Below are 17,339 nucleotides of genomic sequence, written 5' to 3' on the forward strand. Positions count from 1 at the left end.
ACAATAATTTGGCATTGTTTGGCAAAATTGCGAAATATAAAATAAAGGAAAGATGACAGAAAACTTCAATAATAGCATTCGACGATCTCTTGTCATTACCTAAATATCTTACATACGTGTCTCGATACAAGTCTATCTCTTCTTGATCATTCTTCATCCTGGAATTTTCGATTTTCTGACTACCTTTCGCGCAATAACATAACCTGTGACAGACACTTCGTGACGTACTAAAGAAGGCAGTATTAAAAGAATATTCAGCATAGATATCTGCCGTCTATAAAATCTTTTCTGTATTTCTATTCTTATCTGAGTATTTAAAAACTCTTAAAAATAATTATTTGTATGTCAAAGGAAAAATTGGAGTAGAAATTAGAAACACAAAACAAATTGCAAACAAAGCTGACTGCTAAATGCTGACAGCTGAATGTAGCTTTAGGAGATTTCGAGAAATCGAAGCTTGCGCGCGCGCACTCGAAGTTCGATATATTGCTACCGATTTTTTACTATTGATTTTTCGAAACTTTTACTTTATATTAATTATTTTTTTATTAAATTTACTCTAATTTTTGCGCAAAGTTTGAGAGAATCATTAAGCAAGTCAATTAATATTAGTTACCTTAATTCTAATTATAACATGACGTTAATATCAATTACAATTATCTAATTTAAAAAAATAATCACTTACCCCCTCCCCTTTCCCCCGATGCGCTATGTATATTATACATTTAGAATTACTAATTCGCGTTTATAAATAATTAACGAGATTGACAATTAATTATATATATTATATATAAAAATAATTATCTCACTTATCTCGAGTTAACATATTAGAAATATATTAACATGCTTTATATTTCGTATTCTATCATTCCATTTTGATTCTATTTCTCTACCCTTTGTCTTAAATATCTCTCTAAATTCCTCCTAATTTCTCCTTACTCCTCGTGTCGTCCATAAAATATCAAAAACGGCGATTGCTCCGCTTGACTGGCGCGACCTAACCTCAAATTCAACTATACTCTGACTACTCCACACCACAGTGACGATTGACGTGACGAGAACATTCATTACGTTCATTACGTTCTCGCTCGTGAACGATAATTCGCATTATGGTACCGCGATAGCCCGCGAACGTTACGCGTGTTGTGCACGTGGATATCATCCCTGGATGATGGCCAACCTGGAGTACGTGCGGTTGTATTTTAGTCTACAGCTCAACGAGGCGATCTGCTGGTGGTGTTATTACATCCGCGAGATTTCATGGCAGCTGTTGATCGCTTTGCTAGCATATCTTTGTGTCTGTGTCTTCCTTTATGCAATCCTGAAGCGGGTGGGTCATACTGCCTGGCAACTACCAGGTCCACCTGCCAGGCTTCTTCTAGTCACCGCTCATCCAGATGACGAGGTGATGTTCTTTGGACCACTAGTCTACTGGCTAACCCGCTCCAAAGCCAGCGAGATCTACTTGCTGTGCTTATCCATGGGTACATGTCACTGATGGGCTTCTGTTGTCCAGGATCGTGAGTAACGATCCGGATTAACTGAACAGGAATAAACCAGGCTAGACATCACACAAACGCTGTGTCTATTGATGTTTACTAGTATGCTTGCAGGTGGGGACAGAAGGAGGATAGACGAGCTATGGGAATGTACTAAGGTGTTGGGAATTCCAGAAGCCAATGTGACGATTATTATGTGAGTGTGTCTTGGGAAATGTCACTTGCAAACATTCAGACTCAGTTCCACTTCGTATCTTTTTCTAATTATAAGAAAGATAAAGAGTAAATTAAATTCAAATTAAAGTTAATCTTACATGGGTGAAACTGGGCCATACATGTATTCCAATTTAACTCGGTATTGCTAAGACAGAGTATAACAAATCCCAAATACCATAAATAAAACATTTGTCACAATTATTCTATCATTACAATAAAAATATTTTTTAATAATTTTTCCAAGAACCAAACTTAGTATGAAATATTCTAAAAATTTCACACATGCACACACACACACACATACACACACGCGCGCGCGCGCATTGAGTTGAGTTCTTAAATTAGCTTTGCTTTAATAAATTTCATTTAAGTAACACCGGCTTATATTTTTGTTTCAAAGATTATCATAGAGAGAATCACTTAATTCTAACGGTACATTTAACTAGGTGTGCTTATCTAATTTTTACAAAGTGTAAAAACTGGATTATTTCATTTAAGTGTGCAATGATGATATAATAAAATAATTATCTACTATATATAGTTGGATAAATGAATGTGCAGGAGTGGCGAGCTGCCAGATGATCAAGGCGTACAGTGGCCAACAGACACAGTTGCAGAGAGCATCTTGCAATACATAGAAATGTATAAAATCAATGCTGTCGTGACATTCGATAAATACGGAGTGAGCCGACATAAGAATCATATCTCCTTATATTTTGCGATCGCTGCATTATGCATAGAGAAAAAAGTACCTCCTTGTCAGTATCGTTCATATAATTGACATACAAATATAGCAGGCTTGTATAATATAAATCTGATTATGTTGCAGATTGCAAGTTGTACGTGTTAGAATCCGTTAATATAATCAGGAAGTACATTCAAATCTTAGATTTGCCCGTCAGTCTACTCTCAGCCTCATATTGGTATCTAGTAACATACGAACAAAAGCGAACAATCAAAGTAAATCAGAACATTCTGTTTAATTAATCACTTTACACAAATTTCTTTCTTAATTTCTTTCTTTTTTTTCTTCTTGCAGAGTGCCATGGCTGCACACAAGTCTCAGTACGTCTGGTTTCGAAAATTGTACATGATCTTTTCGCGGTACACATTCATCAACACTCTCCAAGAAGTTAGTGCCCTTGATCTGGAGCTGGATCTCCAGTTCGACGAGGACTGAACATTACGCGACGAACGAAGAATTGTACAAAATATGTAATTAACGATCATTGTGTATATACTTTGTCTACTATATTAAATTACATAAAAACTGCATACCAAAGCAAAAACTAACTATTAATTAATACCAAAACTTTGAAATATATGCAGAGACATATTTTATAAGAAGGAAATATTTTTTTATTCATTAATAGAATATACATCGTAGTTATTTTCGAACAAGAATACGGCACGTTTACAACTTTTAGCTCAAATCAAATCTCTTTCATTAATAGAAAATATACATACTGCGTGCCATTTTATTTTCTATTGTATATACAACCTTTTGCAGCTGCATATAAATTCAAATTATCATTTGATATGTGTATAACTTTACTCATCAGATGTGTATAATAAAGAAATTTAGAATTATTATATATAAAAGATCGTATTCTAATTTAAGTTGCACAAGATTTTTCGCCCGGTAATCGCATTATGGAAAATTAGCAGTCATTGTCAAATTATTTGAGCAAGTAATAATATATGTGGCGAGTCCATCTCGCGATTGTATGTATATTTTTTTATTTGTGCCTCAACATGTTTAATAATTCTTAGATTTTTGTTCAGAGCAAAAATTCATTTCTTATTTTGGCACAAGTAACGTGCATAGAAGAATTTGTAACTTTCATTTCTTTTTCTAAAAGTTTATAGCGGAATTCTTTTACTATTCGGAAAAATATATTGCTCTTTTCACAAATCGATGTTATACATATACGCAAATAAGTAAGAGAGAGACTCTACGGATATATAGATATATTCTTTCATATGCACGGATGTTGTTACGTTTTCTGTAACATTTAATGGAAATATACATTTTGTAACATTTTCCATAGAAAGCTGTTTAATGAAATATGAGCTTTGTTCTGTATAACACAAACGACATGAATATTTCATAACAAGTATGCTAGGAAGATATTCAGTGAAAATGTGATAAATAATAACATTTTAACAATTACGATATATGCGGTCGTTGTTTGATCTTTTTTTATGTACTAGCTAATATATATGTATAGTTGTCTCTTTTATTATCTTATTCTGATTTTCCCAGCGTGCTTTAAGGTGGTTCTTTAGTAAAGTGTCGAAAATTTGGGATGCTTCACCAGTGGATGACCCACCCAAAATTACAAATATCTGCATAATTTGAAAAAAATATTAAAACTACGTGTATATTTTAATGAAATAGTATGAAATAGAACATACAAAATAAATCAAGCACTGCATCTTCATCGAACGAAAACAAGATGAGATTATGTTTATTTTTCGAAGTTAAATTTATATACAAGTTTATACACGTAAATATCTTTCCAGTTATTGACTTATTACTTTTTGATGACTATTAAAATCGTTTTTAAACTATTATAATCTCATTTTTGAGAAAAGTCTATGGTAAGATTTGTGTGGTTAATCAAAGAAGCGTCTTGCTCTTGCTCTTACCAATTCCCCTGTATGGATTTCTGATCCCATGCAGGAGGTCACAATATCATGCGTATCAGTAAGCCTTTACAACCTCTTTGGACTTGCTTATGTTTTTGAATTCAGTAATAGTGGAATTCTACTCTCAGAGTTTATAAACATTCGAGAACGTATAGTTTAACTTATAGGCGAACCCGAACGGCAAACCACGAAAAATCTTATTCAATCATACAGATCGCGAGTCAATCGCATTAAGCGGCGAGTCACCCTGCACCCCAAAGTTTGCGAGCCTTATCTTATTATACGTGAAAGATTATATTTTCTTTTCAACATTTTTTTTCTCTTATTTCATTGTTAACCTACCGTAGAATTTTGCATCAATTTCGGTTCTTCAACTTCAATTATACAAAGAAATTAGATTTCTATGATAATTATATTAAAATTATATGATAATTATATGAAAATTATATTTCTATGATAACTCAATTTACTAAAAAACCACCTTAAATATCCATAATGTAACGAAAATATATGCTTAGTAGTCTAGTAGCCATATAAATGTGTGTGTGTGTGTTGTGTATGTGTGTACATACACGCACACACACACACACACACACACACATATATATATAAAAAATCTCTTGCGTAAAAAAATCTCAATACTGAAGATATAGTGATATATATAGTTCGATAATTAGCCCTAATACCGAAAGATCAATAAATGATCTAAAATCGTGAATACTCGCATAATATTATTACGCACAATATAGAGTGTGCGTACATCGAAGTGAAATAAAACAAGTTTTTACTTCCAAGTAAAAAAATCTTTGTGCGCTGGAATCTTGTACACTTCAAACATGCACAGGATAGATTTCAAATATTTTTCCTATTAATACAAGTTTATGGAATGACATTCGTGAGCCAAAACTCTACAAATGATCTCGATTTTAATCGAGCGATCCGCATTAAAAATGAAAATCTTATGACAAATCGATACATGCTTCAATAAAATAACATTTTTTTTACATTAAAAAAAACGAGTAGATGCGACATACGAGTAGACACTTACATACGACAGTCGTAGATATAATGGACGGCATAAAGTTGGTTCCCGCAAGATCCTCCAATCAGTAGACTACTTTGGCGATAGACACACCGTTATGAGCAGAATACCGAATTTAGGTACATAGAGAAGACGAAGTAGTATCCGGAAGAGATTTCCAATCATAAGGATAACCTACGTAGATATTCAAGTAAATGGTAGGCTCCTTACAAAGGATTCATGGTGAAGATCTCGCGGGCCGTGTCCTAGAACCTATCTTTACCGCGATGAGAGCCGAGAGTACCCATTCCTGACTGAGGAGAGTCTGGATCGGTCGCATCCTGTAGGTACTGCAGTTCCTGCAGCTCCTGGAACTTTTCATGATCTCGTATATGTGCATAATTAGCAGATAAGCACATCAGGTAATGTATCAAGCTTAGAATCACAAGCATGCTCGCCGCGGTCGCCAAGATGAACATCACCTCAGCCTTCTCTACAAAATCCTTACAGAACAGCTTAACTTCTTGGGGTCCACACACTTGCATGTCCTGCACCCGCGTATTATTTGGAAACATAAAACCTGAAATAATATAAATTTGATTGCTCTTTATCAGATTTAAATTTTTACGATAACAAACATTTAACATTTAATATACTATATTCAAATTACTATTATATACCATATAATAGTAATTATAATAAATTGAAATAAAATAACCATTTTTTTAAATAGAAGAAGGAAATACGGATTTAAATACAATATTCTAGTTTCAATCTACTCATATATCAATGTGACACAAGTGAAAACTTACTGAATTGAGTAAAATCAATGCAATCATCAAGAGATTGAACACGTGGATTGCTGCACAAATTCCAGAATATAGTGAATATCAGCGTTGTAATAACCAAGAATGCGAATATCAGAAGCCAAGCTATTTGCAGAATGTAGATGATAGTCATAAACTAAAAAATTAAAGATGTAGCTTGTAGTCATCAGAAATTTTTTCACTAATATGAAAATAATAAAGATTTTAAACTTTAAATACTTACGACAGCACAGGATATACGTCCACCCACTCGGGATCTCCATGCACGATAGACTTTGTGCCTCGTAGCACCAGTTGCAAGACAACCAACACACAAAATCATGAATCCTAAAGCTGCCATGCATGCTCCGACTGATGCAAACACTAACTGCACCGCTTCCAACCATCCAAGATGCAGGTGAAACACCTAAATAATTTAATAACTTAAAATTTATAGAATCTAAATTATTTTGAAAAAACTTATCAAGTTCTCATGCTTTTTACCTGATCCATCATAAGAGCACATAACGTTGCACCTCTGTACATGGTTCCGCAGAAGATTCCAACTCCCAGACAACACATAATGGTTGCTATAAGAGTCGCATATGGCACTCTGGCCATGCATTCGTTGCACATGTTCCCTAACAAAAAAATTCCTTTACATTTGTCATTTTGTTATGAGAAGCATCATACATCGATTTATAAATTTAATTGAATCATTCACATTAAATTTCATTACAATTAAAATCTAAATACTATAACAATAATGTAACATAATTTTTAATTTAATTTAATTTAATTTAATTTAACATAATGTCACAAATAAATTTTACATAGATATACTACTCTAAATCGTTGAGATAAATTCCAATTAATAAAATCCATTACAACAAAAAGTAAGATTCAATGTTTATTGCATCTACATTTACAAGTCATGTTCCTATGGATGTTTTCCATTTGATGACATAAGTTGACACAAACGTTGTTCTATCTTTTTTGATATTCAGAGAGATAAAGATAAAACAACACTTACGTTGACTTGTGTCGATTTGTGTTATCAAATGGAAAACACCCAATGTATAACAGACAACTAAAGACTACTAAAAATCTGCAGTTTACATTATACATAGTATAGATTTTTTTTCAGTATTAATAGTAACAATATATAATGACCTACGTTTGTGTCATTTATTATCACATTTTAATGGCAGTTTTTAAATACTTACTGCAGCTTTGTTCGTTTGAATTTAGATCATGTAAATTACGTTCAGAAAACCTATCCAGGCTAACATTACTCCCAAAATTACCACGCAGTGGCAGATTTTCTCTAGCTTGATGTAATTCGCGTAATCTTGTCATTTTAATATAATTATAACAGAAACAACAAATGACTTAACAATAACAATGAATGCGTGGTGAAAGCTGGACGTTCAGCCAATGACTAAATTATACTATCGACGATGACTAATCATTTATCTACAGTTCAGTCAGATAACGCGCGACATGTGTCTGAGTATATTCGCTAATGACGCCAGTTCATTCACAAACTCGGTAATATAAACGTGTCATTAGCGTGCTAAATTGTCTTGGACAGAAATAATTAGCAATTATAACAACCACTCTATTATTATCGACAACCATTCTTTCGCTTGCGTGCGAAAAATCATCTGTCTCTTAATAAAACTTAACAAGTTTTCTTGGAATTAATTCATGCTCTAAATCATTTACATCACATTATAATTTACATCACATCAAAATTAGCTCAGCGTTCATTAATTAATTTATTATCCAATATAATTAAACCAGAAATAGTTCCAATGTTTACAACCGTATGGCTGTCGTTGTTATGACCCCCACAGTGGTATTCAATACAGATTGTGAACTCTTAAATCAGACTGTGAACATCACAATTGCGTTATAATTTATAACAGAAGAGCGACAGACAGATTTTTGTCAAGATTAGCGTGGACTTACCCATTTTCGTAGTTCGCGTCGCCTGCTTGAGGTTAGTAAAGAGACAGGATGGGCAGCGCCCGTACACGTCGCGGAATCCGCGATTACAGTAGCCGTTTCTCGTTAATTACCGCAGCGATCACACATCCCACGATCGCAGTAGCGAAGGACATCCCACTCACGGTTGCAATCGCTGAGTGCAAAAGAGAAAGAAGGCGGATAAAACTAACGAACTCGATGAATTCTTAAATTCTATTAATTATGTAGTTGTCTGTGTGCGAGATCTTATGCTTACACTCTTACAGGATCTTTGATCTCCGTTCACAGAACTTTACGATGACAAAATACTATTGCGTTATTCGCTTGTTTACCATCTGTCAGAATCACTCCGGGAGGCGACGCAACGACGGATTACGCGAACCATCTGCGAACGGCTCCACGGATGATCTCTCTTGACGATATTATCAATCTTATCACGTGCGTACGCGTCGGATTTTGGGAATCACGGGGAATGACTTCCACGGGGTATCTCCGGCCAAAGACGGCATCAACATGGCGTCACGCTCCGGAGCGCGTCCGTTACGTTCCGTATGGTGAATGAGATCGTTGCTCCCGCAGCGTCGAATCGTAGGGCGCGCCGCCGTAGTAAACGCTCATCAAAACCGTCGTTCCCTTCAATGGAGCGAGGCTTGGTGGGAGTGACGATGACCGACTGTGACCTCGATTCGATCGAGGAGTCGCGATAATAATACGCCGAAGCGACCGAGGATTATATTTTAACAATCCGATATAATTAAATTTCGAAGATGAAAGGATCACAGGAAGATAATGTGGGAAAAAGAGAAACCTGCTGTAATATTTTTACGTGAAAAATGGAAATTATTATATTTCTTATTACACATTCTTTTTTCATTGCTGTTCGGCAAAAAAAACAGCGATCATAATAATGATTTAAGTATATTATCTATTGATAAAACAATAAATATACCTGCACATTTGTCACTTTGAGGAGATACCGGATTTCGCAGAATGCTCTTTTACATAATGCAAATAGTGGAAAAATTCTCAATTTTATTCCACTCTTATAAAAATTATTCTCTTGTCTGATCTATAAAAATAAATATCGACATTAAAAAAATATTCTCGTTAATTATTTTTTTTATTTCATTATTTAACGAGTTTTCTCTTTCCTTTTTTTTCTTATTTTATACAATTGCAATAGTAATTTGAATCAAGCGCGTATCAAAGAATATAATATATATCTTTTTATATCATATTATCGTATACTTAGAAAATATTCGTAAAGTCGCAATCAGATTAGAGATTGAGATTAAGATTGGATTGAAATTTAATTAATCAGAAGAAAAAAACTAATTGCAAATGAATTTTAATTCATTAAATTAATTAGTTAAATTCCAATCCAATTCAATGTCTAGCCTGATCACAATTTCAAAGCTTTATTAACTTTGTATAAACTCTATCTATAAATCTATGCTAATTTATAAATTTATAAAGCAAGCTTACAATCTATAGGCAAAGGTAATTTCTCGTACTATACACAATACTTTATACTTTCAAGCAGAGCTACCGAATGCCTTTATGCATTGGCTCTATGAAATACTTGATAATCGTTGGTAATTGTAGAAGCTTCTTTTTGACCGGTATCTCCAAGTTTTGCTGATGATGCCTGTTATATCGTGTAACTGTGCCGTCATTAGTCTCATATATTATGTCACTGTTGTGACTTTGCGGACTTATCTGCAACAAACCCCAATTGATAAAATATAAATATACTCAATCATTAATCGAATGATTGTCTAATAAACTATCGTTAATAATCTGTCCGGAAAGTTAAATTAATAACTAATTAAAATTAAGAAATTATATTTAGATAGTAAATTACAGTTAAGGCAGATCCGTCCTGATAATCGACCCTAATATTTCCGGATGACAATTTGGTAACAAGGCCAATTCCTGGCATAGCTATCTTCGTATTATGATTAGAGTTACGCATAGAATTCATATTGCGTGACCTAGAAGTTCCTGTTGACATGACGGAACAACTAGCGTCGAACGACGGCATCTGAAAGATATTCAATTTAGCATTAATTTAGCAACGTAAAATAATTAAGCATTTTTTCTGCTACTTACAACAGGAGATTGTGTAGTGTGTGAGATGTTTTCTTTTCCCTGAAGGTAGGGAGAATCACTCAAGGCTGTATTGGGCCGTCGTCCGATTATCACAGGGAAGCAAGAATGTCCAGTGGCTGCCTCCAAAGATGCTAGAGTAGATTCCAATAGCAAACAACGCTGATAACATTCCGAGTAATGCTCATAATAGGTCTCGAGATGCGATGGGAATGCACCCTCAACAAACGTGGCACCATTGTTATTAGTGATCTTCACCACACCGTCTGTCCGGACAACCTGAAATATAAAAATATAAAAACTAAATATAAAATACAAATGTTAAATAACAAAGTTTTCATTTTATCACATATACATAACAGAATGATTAAATCAATAATTGAATACCTTTATGCCATTATAAAAATGCACTTCACAGTCGGGTTGTGGACCATTTTCCATGAATAGGCACTTCGAGCGTTGAGTGTATAGTGTTAATTTTGGGGTTTTTGCCTGAACCAGTTTCACGAAACGAAAGGCATACATATATTTTCGATGATGACACGCTGGTAAATTTTCATACGAATAAATACTATCGGCACCCCGATTAGGCAATGGTGGTGGTTGCGAGTCAATCTCCACAGTCGGGTTTAATTTGTAAAGAATAATTCGCAGACCATCTCCTGATATTCTACACACTTCGTTTATCCTTTCCTATGAATTATATTAGATATTTTTATGTAATTTTCTTGTAATTATCATACATACATATATGCTACTTTTTTTCATGAAAGAATATGATATTTCCATTTATATGCATTACTATTACTACTAGCAAGCTTTGTATTCTTTACATACCGTGCCATTTCTGCGCTTGATAAATTCAATGCATACTTCTCCATTATCTAGAATGGTGAGTATCGCACTTTTCGTTTTGTGTCTTTTAGGCTCTAGCCTATTGGAATTTAAAGGTAACACTTGTAACTTTGTGCTCTTTTCAGTTCCTTCCGCACTACGGTTTTCCACATTGTTTTCTTTCCTTGGCTTGTGCTTCTCTATCAACCTTGATTTCTCGGATTCATTATAAGCATTGTAATTGCCGTACTGTTCGTTTTGCGAAAATCCTCTACTACGTATCTGAATCAAAGAATCATCTTTCGGGCGATAATTAGCGTATCTCATTCCACGATTAGGATTTGATTGCATTTTCGCAATAGGCTCGGATAACGGCTCGCTTCGTACACTAACCATAGGCATCATTGGTAACGTAGACATTCTTTCCTCCGATCGAGATCGCATTTTTGGTCGACCATACGACGAAAGTGTCCTACCGAGGCCGGAGTCCACCATATTAGTAAATGGATTTTTGCTCGTATTATTTCTTTCCTGAATAAACAAAATATAAAAACATGAATGTATTGCAATTATTTATGGACTGGTTAATTTAATGGCATTTTCTTTATTATCAATAGATTTTATTATCAATAGTTCTTTTTGATTAAACTTCTGCATAATTCTTTTCTCTGTCTTTAAAAGATAAAAAAAAATAAACCATGCAAAAATTCAGTTAAAAAGAACAAATCTAATGATTAATATATTCACATTGCATTTAATTGCATAATTGCTATATCTTGAGTACCTGTATCCTCACTTACATTATGTAGCTTACTTTTTTCTATACTCATTATAAAGGCATGCTTATGAATATCCCGCAAGCATATCCTGTCTTTCGGATTCTTCTTCAATAATTTATCTATCAAATCCCTTGCATTTTCTGATAGATGAAGTGGCATTACGTAATCAGCCATAACTACTCGGGTCAGAGTACTCTTAATTGCGTCTGTCTCAAACGGTGGCTTGCCTACCAATAAAGTATACAACATACATCCCAAGCTCCACACATCTGCTTCTGGCCCATGTGAAGATCTCGTAGCAACCTAAAAATTTTTCAATGTCACATTCCTGCGAAATATGCAATCTATATAGCGACTTTGAAAAATTACTTCGGGCGAGATATAGTTCGGTGTACCACACATAGTCAAATGCTTTTCATCTGGTTTACTCATCTGTGTGGCCAATCCAAAATCCGCTATTTTCTATGAATATAAAAACTAAATTAAAAAAAAAAAAAAACTTTTTTTAATAACAAATACTGTTTTTTCTCTACACATACCACTTGCATATCTTTAGTCAAAAGTAAATTGGACAATGACAAATCTCTGTGAAGTATCTGATGAGAATGGAGATAAAGCAAACCCTGTACTACTTGTTTGATTATGTAGGCAGCTAAAACAGTAAAATTTTGTTATAATGGATATAACTTAATATATAATTTATAACGTATTAATTCTTATGTAAATATACCATGTTCTTCAGATAGAGTTTTAGTGCCTTGTGCTTTGAGATAACGTTGAAGTTCTCCATTACGACATAATTCTAAAACTAGATACACGTAATTTGCATTTTCAAAACACGTGTATGCCTCCAAGATAGCTGGATGTTTCAATTTTATATGTATCTCTACTTCTTGTCTAACTCTATCCATCATCCCAGCAATCTGCATCATTTTCTTGTCGATCTAGAAATAAATATAAAGGAGATAGAAGATAAGAAAATATAACAAATATAGATTGCTCATTTTGAAAAGAGAGAAACTTTGCAATAAACTTTGGGTATAATAAGGCTGAATATATGGATTTAAGCAAAATGTGATCTCAAAATTTGACATTGAAACGTTTGTCAAGATTTGCCAGAAAGTTGTGAAACTCTCAAAATTTGACATTGATCCAATTTCTTTTACCCAATACTTCAAAACATGCAAAGATCGACAAACCATTTTATGCGTTTCAAAGTATCTCATATTCAAAGTATCTCAGGGCTAGCAACAATGCAACTGGTGTGATAGACATCTCTCAATCCAAGAAGAAACAGATAAGAAAATTACCATTTTGATCGCAACTTCTACGCCGCTGCGGCGACATCTCGCACGGTAGACGCTTCCGTAGCCGCCTTTACCCAATAAATTTAACACTTCATATTCCTATAAAAGAAATACAAATGCATCGGTTCACTTACTCGCGCGTTACCATAGGGCGACGGCGCAAACGGGCACAAATTCAAAAAGCTAACCTCAATGTGCTCGCCGAAGCCGGCTGAGATCGCCGGCATCAGGCAACGCATCGCGCCATGCTCGAATGGTCGCTGTCGATCGTCGATAACCATTGGCACCACAATAATGATACTGTCTCACACAAATTTCACCGGCGACGACATTCTTGATTGAAATCTCACTCGACAAACCGTAAACACCAAACGTCGCTTGACGCCGCTCGCCATATTGCGCTATATACAATTTGATAATAATTTGTCGGCACTGTCGCCACTGTCGCATCTCGCATATGCGTAATGTGAGACAAAAATGACGGCCTAACACAAATTAAAAGATCCTGCACTAATTATATGGAAAATTGGATCCCGGTGAAATGAGTTGGTTTTCATATATGTTGTAGCTCATTCTACACGAAAAAAATCATGTTACGTTACATAATGAAATCATGTAATTAAAACGTGTAAATCATGTAATGAATTGTTCCAAATCAGTGCGTAATTTTTTAAAATGATGTAATTTGAAAAATCACATATTAAATATTAAAAATAATATTAAAAATAATTTCAGCTATCATATAATTTTATAGTTATCGAATTTTAATAAATTGAATGAATAGAAATAGAAGAAAAAAAGAATATTTATCATTATGTGATTTTTCAAAATATATACATAATTTTTAAATCACGTTATACTGATTTAGAATCAATCTGTTTATATGTTTTAATTACATGATTTCATCATGCACCTGTGTGACGTAATTTTTTTCAGTAGAATACAATATGATGGATAAAAAATATTATATACAAATTGCTTAATGGGTTGCTGGAGCGACGACAAAACTTGATCAATGTCGATAAAACAAATTTTTAATTTCAAATAAAATATTACGTACATTAATATTACATAAGAAAAGATTCATATATTAATGAAAACATTACGTACATTAAGCAAAATCATTAAGTAAAATGTTATATACACTTCTTATTCTGCTATATTCTATATAACACATAAATACGAAGTTATGTACACTCAAATCGTACTTTTCAAGCCATTTTTCTTGTATGCTTCAAAATCATAATTTAAAGATCTCATATTCTTATAAGTTATTCAAATATGGGAAAATACTTTTGTTTGAATATATCCTTGCATTCATATTTATATATACGTGAAGGAAGCGAACCTACATAGTAACAGAAAACTGTAATTTACAATTTTTGGAGGATTTTTTATTGGTTTGTACTTTTCCAAAAGTATTTGCGTTTTTTTTATTCTGGAGGATTTTTTATTCTGCATAAGAAAAACAAAACGATTTGAGAAATACGAAATAACGCTCCATTGATAATTCCAGCATTCTTTAAATAATGGATATAATTTTTTAGCTATCCATTATCTGAGCCATGTGTATATATGTATAAACGCGTTAATTATTATTCACATGTCAGCAACGAAAAAGTTGCAACACATTTTTTTCAATAAGTTTCGAAATGCAGTCTGTTCATCGAGCGATTGGTTATTATTTATACATTTATAAATAAGAATCAAAGAACCAATCGCTCGATGAATAAGCTACATTTCAAAATCTATTAAAAAGAAAGTATTGCAATCTTTTAATAGCTGACTATATATATTATAAGCTGTAACATATGTGAAAACCAACTCACTTCATCCAATTATTCATATAATTATAATGTGGGATCCTTTACAAGCCATATACATAATGGAAATAAAAAATATTAAAAATATAAATAAATATTAAGTATTGGAGAAATAAAAAATATTTTGATAAAATAAAATATAAATTTAATTATTCACATTTTAATAAATTAATTTAAATATGTATATGATATAATAAATAATAATTATATATATTACATCTTCCTACATATATTACAAATGTTATGACATAAGATACATATTTCGTATAATGCATTTATTGCATTTAGTGCACTGAATTCAATCTGCGCACTTTGTATGATTTGGGCATAAATCCCGCTCGCTAAAAATGCCATATATTCCAAACAGATGGAATATATAAGACAACAAACTAAACAACACACAAAAAAATGAATTCTTAAAGAAATGCATAAATGCTTTAATCCAAGAATACTTTATGCTTAGAATAGTGTCAAGAATAAACAATTTCCAATTAACAATAAATTATTCGTAAAATAAAATAAATTTTAGTTCAAAACAAATTTTATTTCGATAAAAGAAAGTTGCATTCGTTCAACATTAAATATGTTTATATTAGCATTATTTTTTCTTTACTGATATCTTTTGTCAACTTATTCCAAACCTTCTGTATGCTAATATCAAGATAGATGACAGAAACCAATGCTGCAGTAAGTGATGATAGCTTTGTAAATAAAATGTCATTTATAAAGCAAGCCTCTTAATGAGCGCACGAGGTATAAGCTCCCAAGGAAAAACTGAATCAAACTTGGATTATATCCTCCACTAATGTAGTTCAAAGGCAAGTGAAATGCTGAGACCGTTCTAACAATCCGTTAGCCGTATTGAAAATAAGGATGCAAACAGATCAACCTTGTCACAATGGAGAACACTGGCTGCATATACAGACAGATCCGCGACGGATTCATTGTTGATCTCACTCATTTAATTGTGGATAACAGATCCGCGAATCCGCCGCGGAAAATCCGCTCATGTGTATAGACACTTCTTCGTCACGTCGCAGTGTTAAAGTCGGCCGGCTGTTCCTCATTTGCAATATAACTGACAGAAATATTAGAATGAGCTAATATTTCATCTACCCTTAAAGATTGAACCACATTTAGAGGTATATTCCACGAATGCAACAGTTCACTCATAAAACCACCGTCATCATTTACTTCGTCCGTATGCACTTCCGATATTTTAATATTACTGAGGGCTCTTATACACTGTTGCTGCCTGCCGCCGAATTTTCAAATTTATAATTCTTAATTCAAGGATAAATAATGCGATTGAGTTTGTTAGAACCATATAATGATTTTAGAAACAAGAATACAATTTTAAGAATAAAATATATTTTGCATAAATCTATTTATTATTGATGCCAGTGAATATTTATAATTGAAGAAAGCATTTTAACTTAAATAGTATTTAAGAATAAAACTATACAATGAATCAGGAATTCATTTTTTTTGTGAAAGAATACGAAAGCAAAGCGCTTGTATTTTGCTACACAATGCTTTACTATTCTACTATACGTATGTATTACGAAATAACTATTAAGTCTTTTACACACTCTACAATAATCATTTTATATAAATTATAATTTATGATAGCATTACTTATTATTAGAGCAATCAAAATATGCATACGGCATGTTTTTTTTGTTTTTTGACTAATAAAGAAATAAATACTATTTAGATATAAATAATAAATATAATTTGTTTCATAAGAAATTATACATTTTGAGTTGTTACAACATATTTTACATATTTCACACATAAGAGCATATTTTTGCATATTTCATCATTTTCTAATTTAAGTTTATGATTAGGTTTTTTCTGATATAATAATAAATAGGATTTCTAAGATAAGTTTTTCTCAATCACAAGTATGCTACATATTTTATATTTTTGAAAAAGGAATTGATTAGATAAATGATTCCCACACGCCTGTATTGATACGCAGTGATATTAGAGAAATCAAGCAGAAAAAGATTTCGCACTTTTACGTTCAATCTTCTATACTTCTGTGTCATACAATACATAACATCAAAAACTCTCTCTCTCTCTCTCTCTCTCTCTCTCTCTCTCTCTCTCTCTCTCACTCGTCATTATAATAAATAATATGTATTTGTTTAATTTTAATGCCCCGTAAGACTAATTACATTTTTTTAAATGTAAACAAATTTTATCAAATTCATTTTACTTTGTTATTATAAGTAAAAAACTTAATTAATAATTTAAAAATTTGTGCGATAAAAAATAATTTTTAATATATATATA

The 17,339-nt window shown here is 32.8% G+C and overlaps 4 protein-coding genes across 7 annotated transcripts in view; 1 reads left to right on the forward strand and 3 right to left on the reverse strand.

Annotated features, from left to right (window-relative positions):
- Positions 1 to 382, reverse strand: part of LOC108686313 (mitochondrial fission process protein 1) — a 1,009-nt gene extending 627 nt beyond the window's left edge. The window contains exon 1 of the mRNA XM_018191559.1: positions 100 to 382. Within this exon, the coding sequence (XP_018047048.1) occupies positions 100 to 157 (58 nt within the window). The 5' untranslated portion in view covers positions 158 to 382. The remainder of the gene's footprint in view (positions 1 to 99) is intronic.
- A 470-nt stretch (positions 383 to 852) lies between these two features.
- LOC108686321 (N-acetylglucosaminyl-phosphatidylinositol de-N-acetylase) lies at positions 853 to 2,993 on the forward strand. The gene is made up of 5 exons (XM_018191581.1): positions 853 to 1,484; positions 1,614 to 1,695; positions 2,277 to 2,473; positions 2,545 to 2,675; positions 2,755 to 2,993. Exons 1-5 carry the CDS (start codon positions 1,169 to 1,171, stop codon positions 2,893 to 2,895), a joined length of 867 nt encoding a protein of 288 aa, XP_018047070.1. The 5' UTR covers positions 853 to 1,168; the 3' UTR covers positions 2,896 to 2,993.
- On the reverse strand, positions 1,405 to 8,684 carry LOC108686320 (proteolipid protein DM beta). 4 transcript variants are annotated; one of them, XM_018191579.1, is made up of 7 exons: positions 8,519 to 8,684; positions 8,169 to 8,340; positions 6,699 to 6,835; positions 6,439 to 6,621; positions 6,201 to 6,351; positions 5,416 to 5,968; positions 1,405 to 1,541 (listed from the first exon to the last, which is right to left on the reverse strand). In XM_018191579.1, exons 2-6 carry the CDS (start codon positions 8,170 to 8,172, stop codon positions 5,655 to 5,657), a joined length of 789 nt encoding a protein of 262 aa, XP_018047068.1. In that variant the 5' UTR covers positions 8,173 to 8,340; positions 8,519 to 8,684; the 3' UTR covers positions 1,405 to 1,541; positions 5,416 to 5,654. The 4 variants fall into 4 exon arrangements, with proteins under 4 accessions (XP_018047068.1, XP_018047067.1, XP_018047065.1 ...); XM_018191578.1 differs by having other exon boundaries at positions 8,443 to 8,522; XM_018191576.1 differs by lacking the exons at positions 8,169 to 8,340; positions 8,519 to 8,684 and adding an exon at positions 7,421 to 7,688.
- Positions 8,685 to 9,243: 559 nt separating this feature from the next.
- On the reverse strand, positions 9,244 to 13,558 carry LOC108686311 (serine/threonine-protein kinase PLK4). Its single transcript, XM_018191556.1, has 12 exons — positions 13,404 to 13,558; positions 13,219 to 13,314; positions 12,639 to 12,852; positions 12,448 to 12,560; positions 12,278 to 12,370; positions 11,930 to 12,211; positions 11,133 to 11,660; positions 10,683 to 10,988; positions 10,299 to 10,574; positions 10,051 to 10,230; positions 9,672 to 9,905; positions 9,244 to 9,255 (listed from the first exon to the last, which is right to left on the reverse strand). The coding sequence occupies exons 1-11, from the start codon at positions 13,494 to 13,496 to the stop codon at positions 9,732 to 9,734; spliced, it is 2,355 nt and encodes a 784-aa protein (XP_018047045.1). The 5' UTR covers positions 13,497 to 13,558; the 3' UTR covers positions 9,244 to 9,255; positions 9,672 to 9,731.
- Between the last annotated feature and the right edge of the window lie 3,781 nt (positions 13,559 to 17,339).

Source organism: Atta colombica, unplaced genomic scaffold, assembly GCF_001594045.1.
Source record: "Atta colombica isolate Treedump-2 unplaced genomic scaffold, Acol1.0 scaffold174, whole genome shotgun sequence".
Taxonomy (NCBI): domain Eukaryota; kingdom Metazoa; phylum Arthropoda; class Insecta; order Hymenoptera; family Formicidae; genus Atta; species Atta colombica.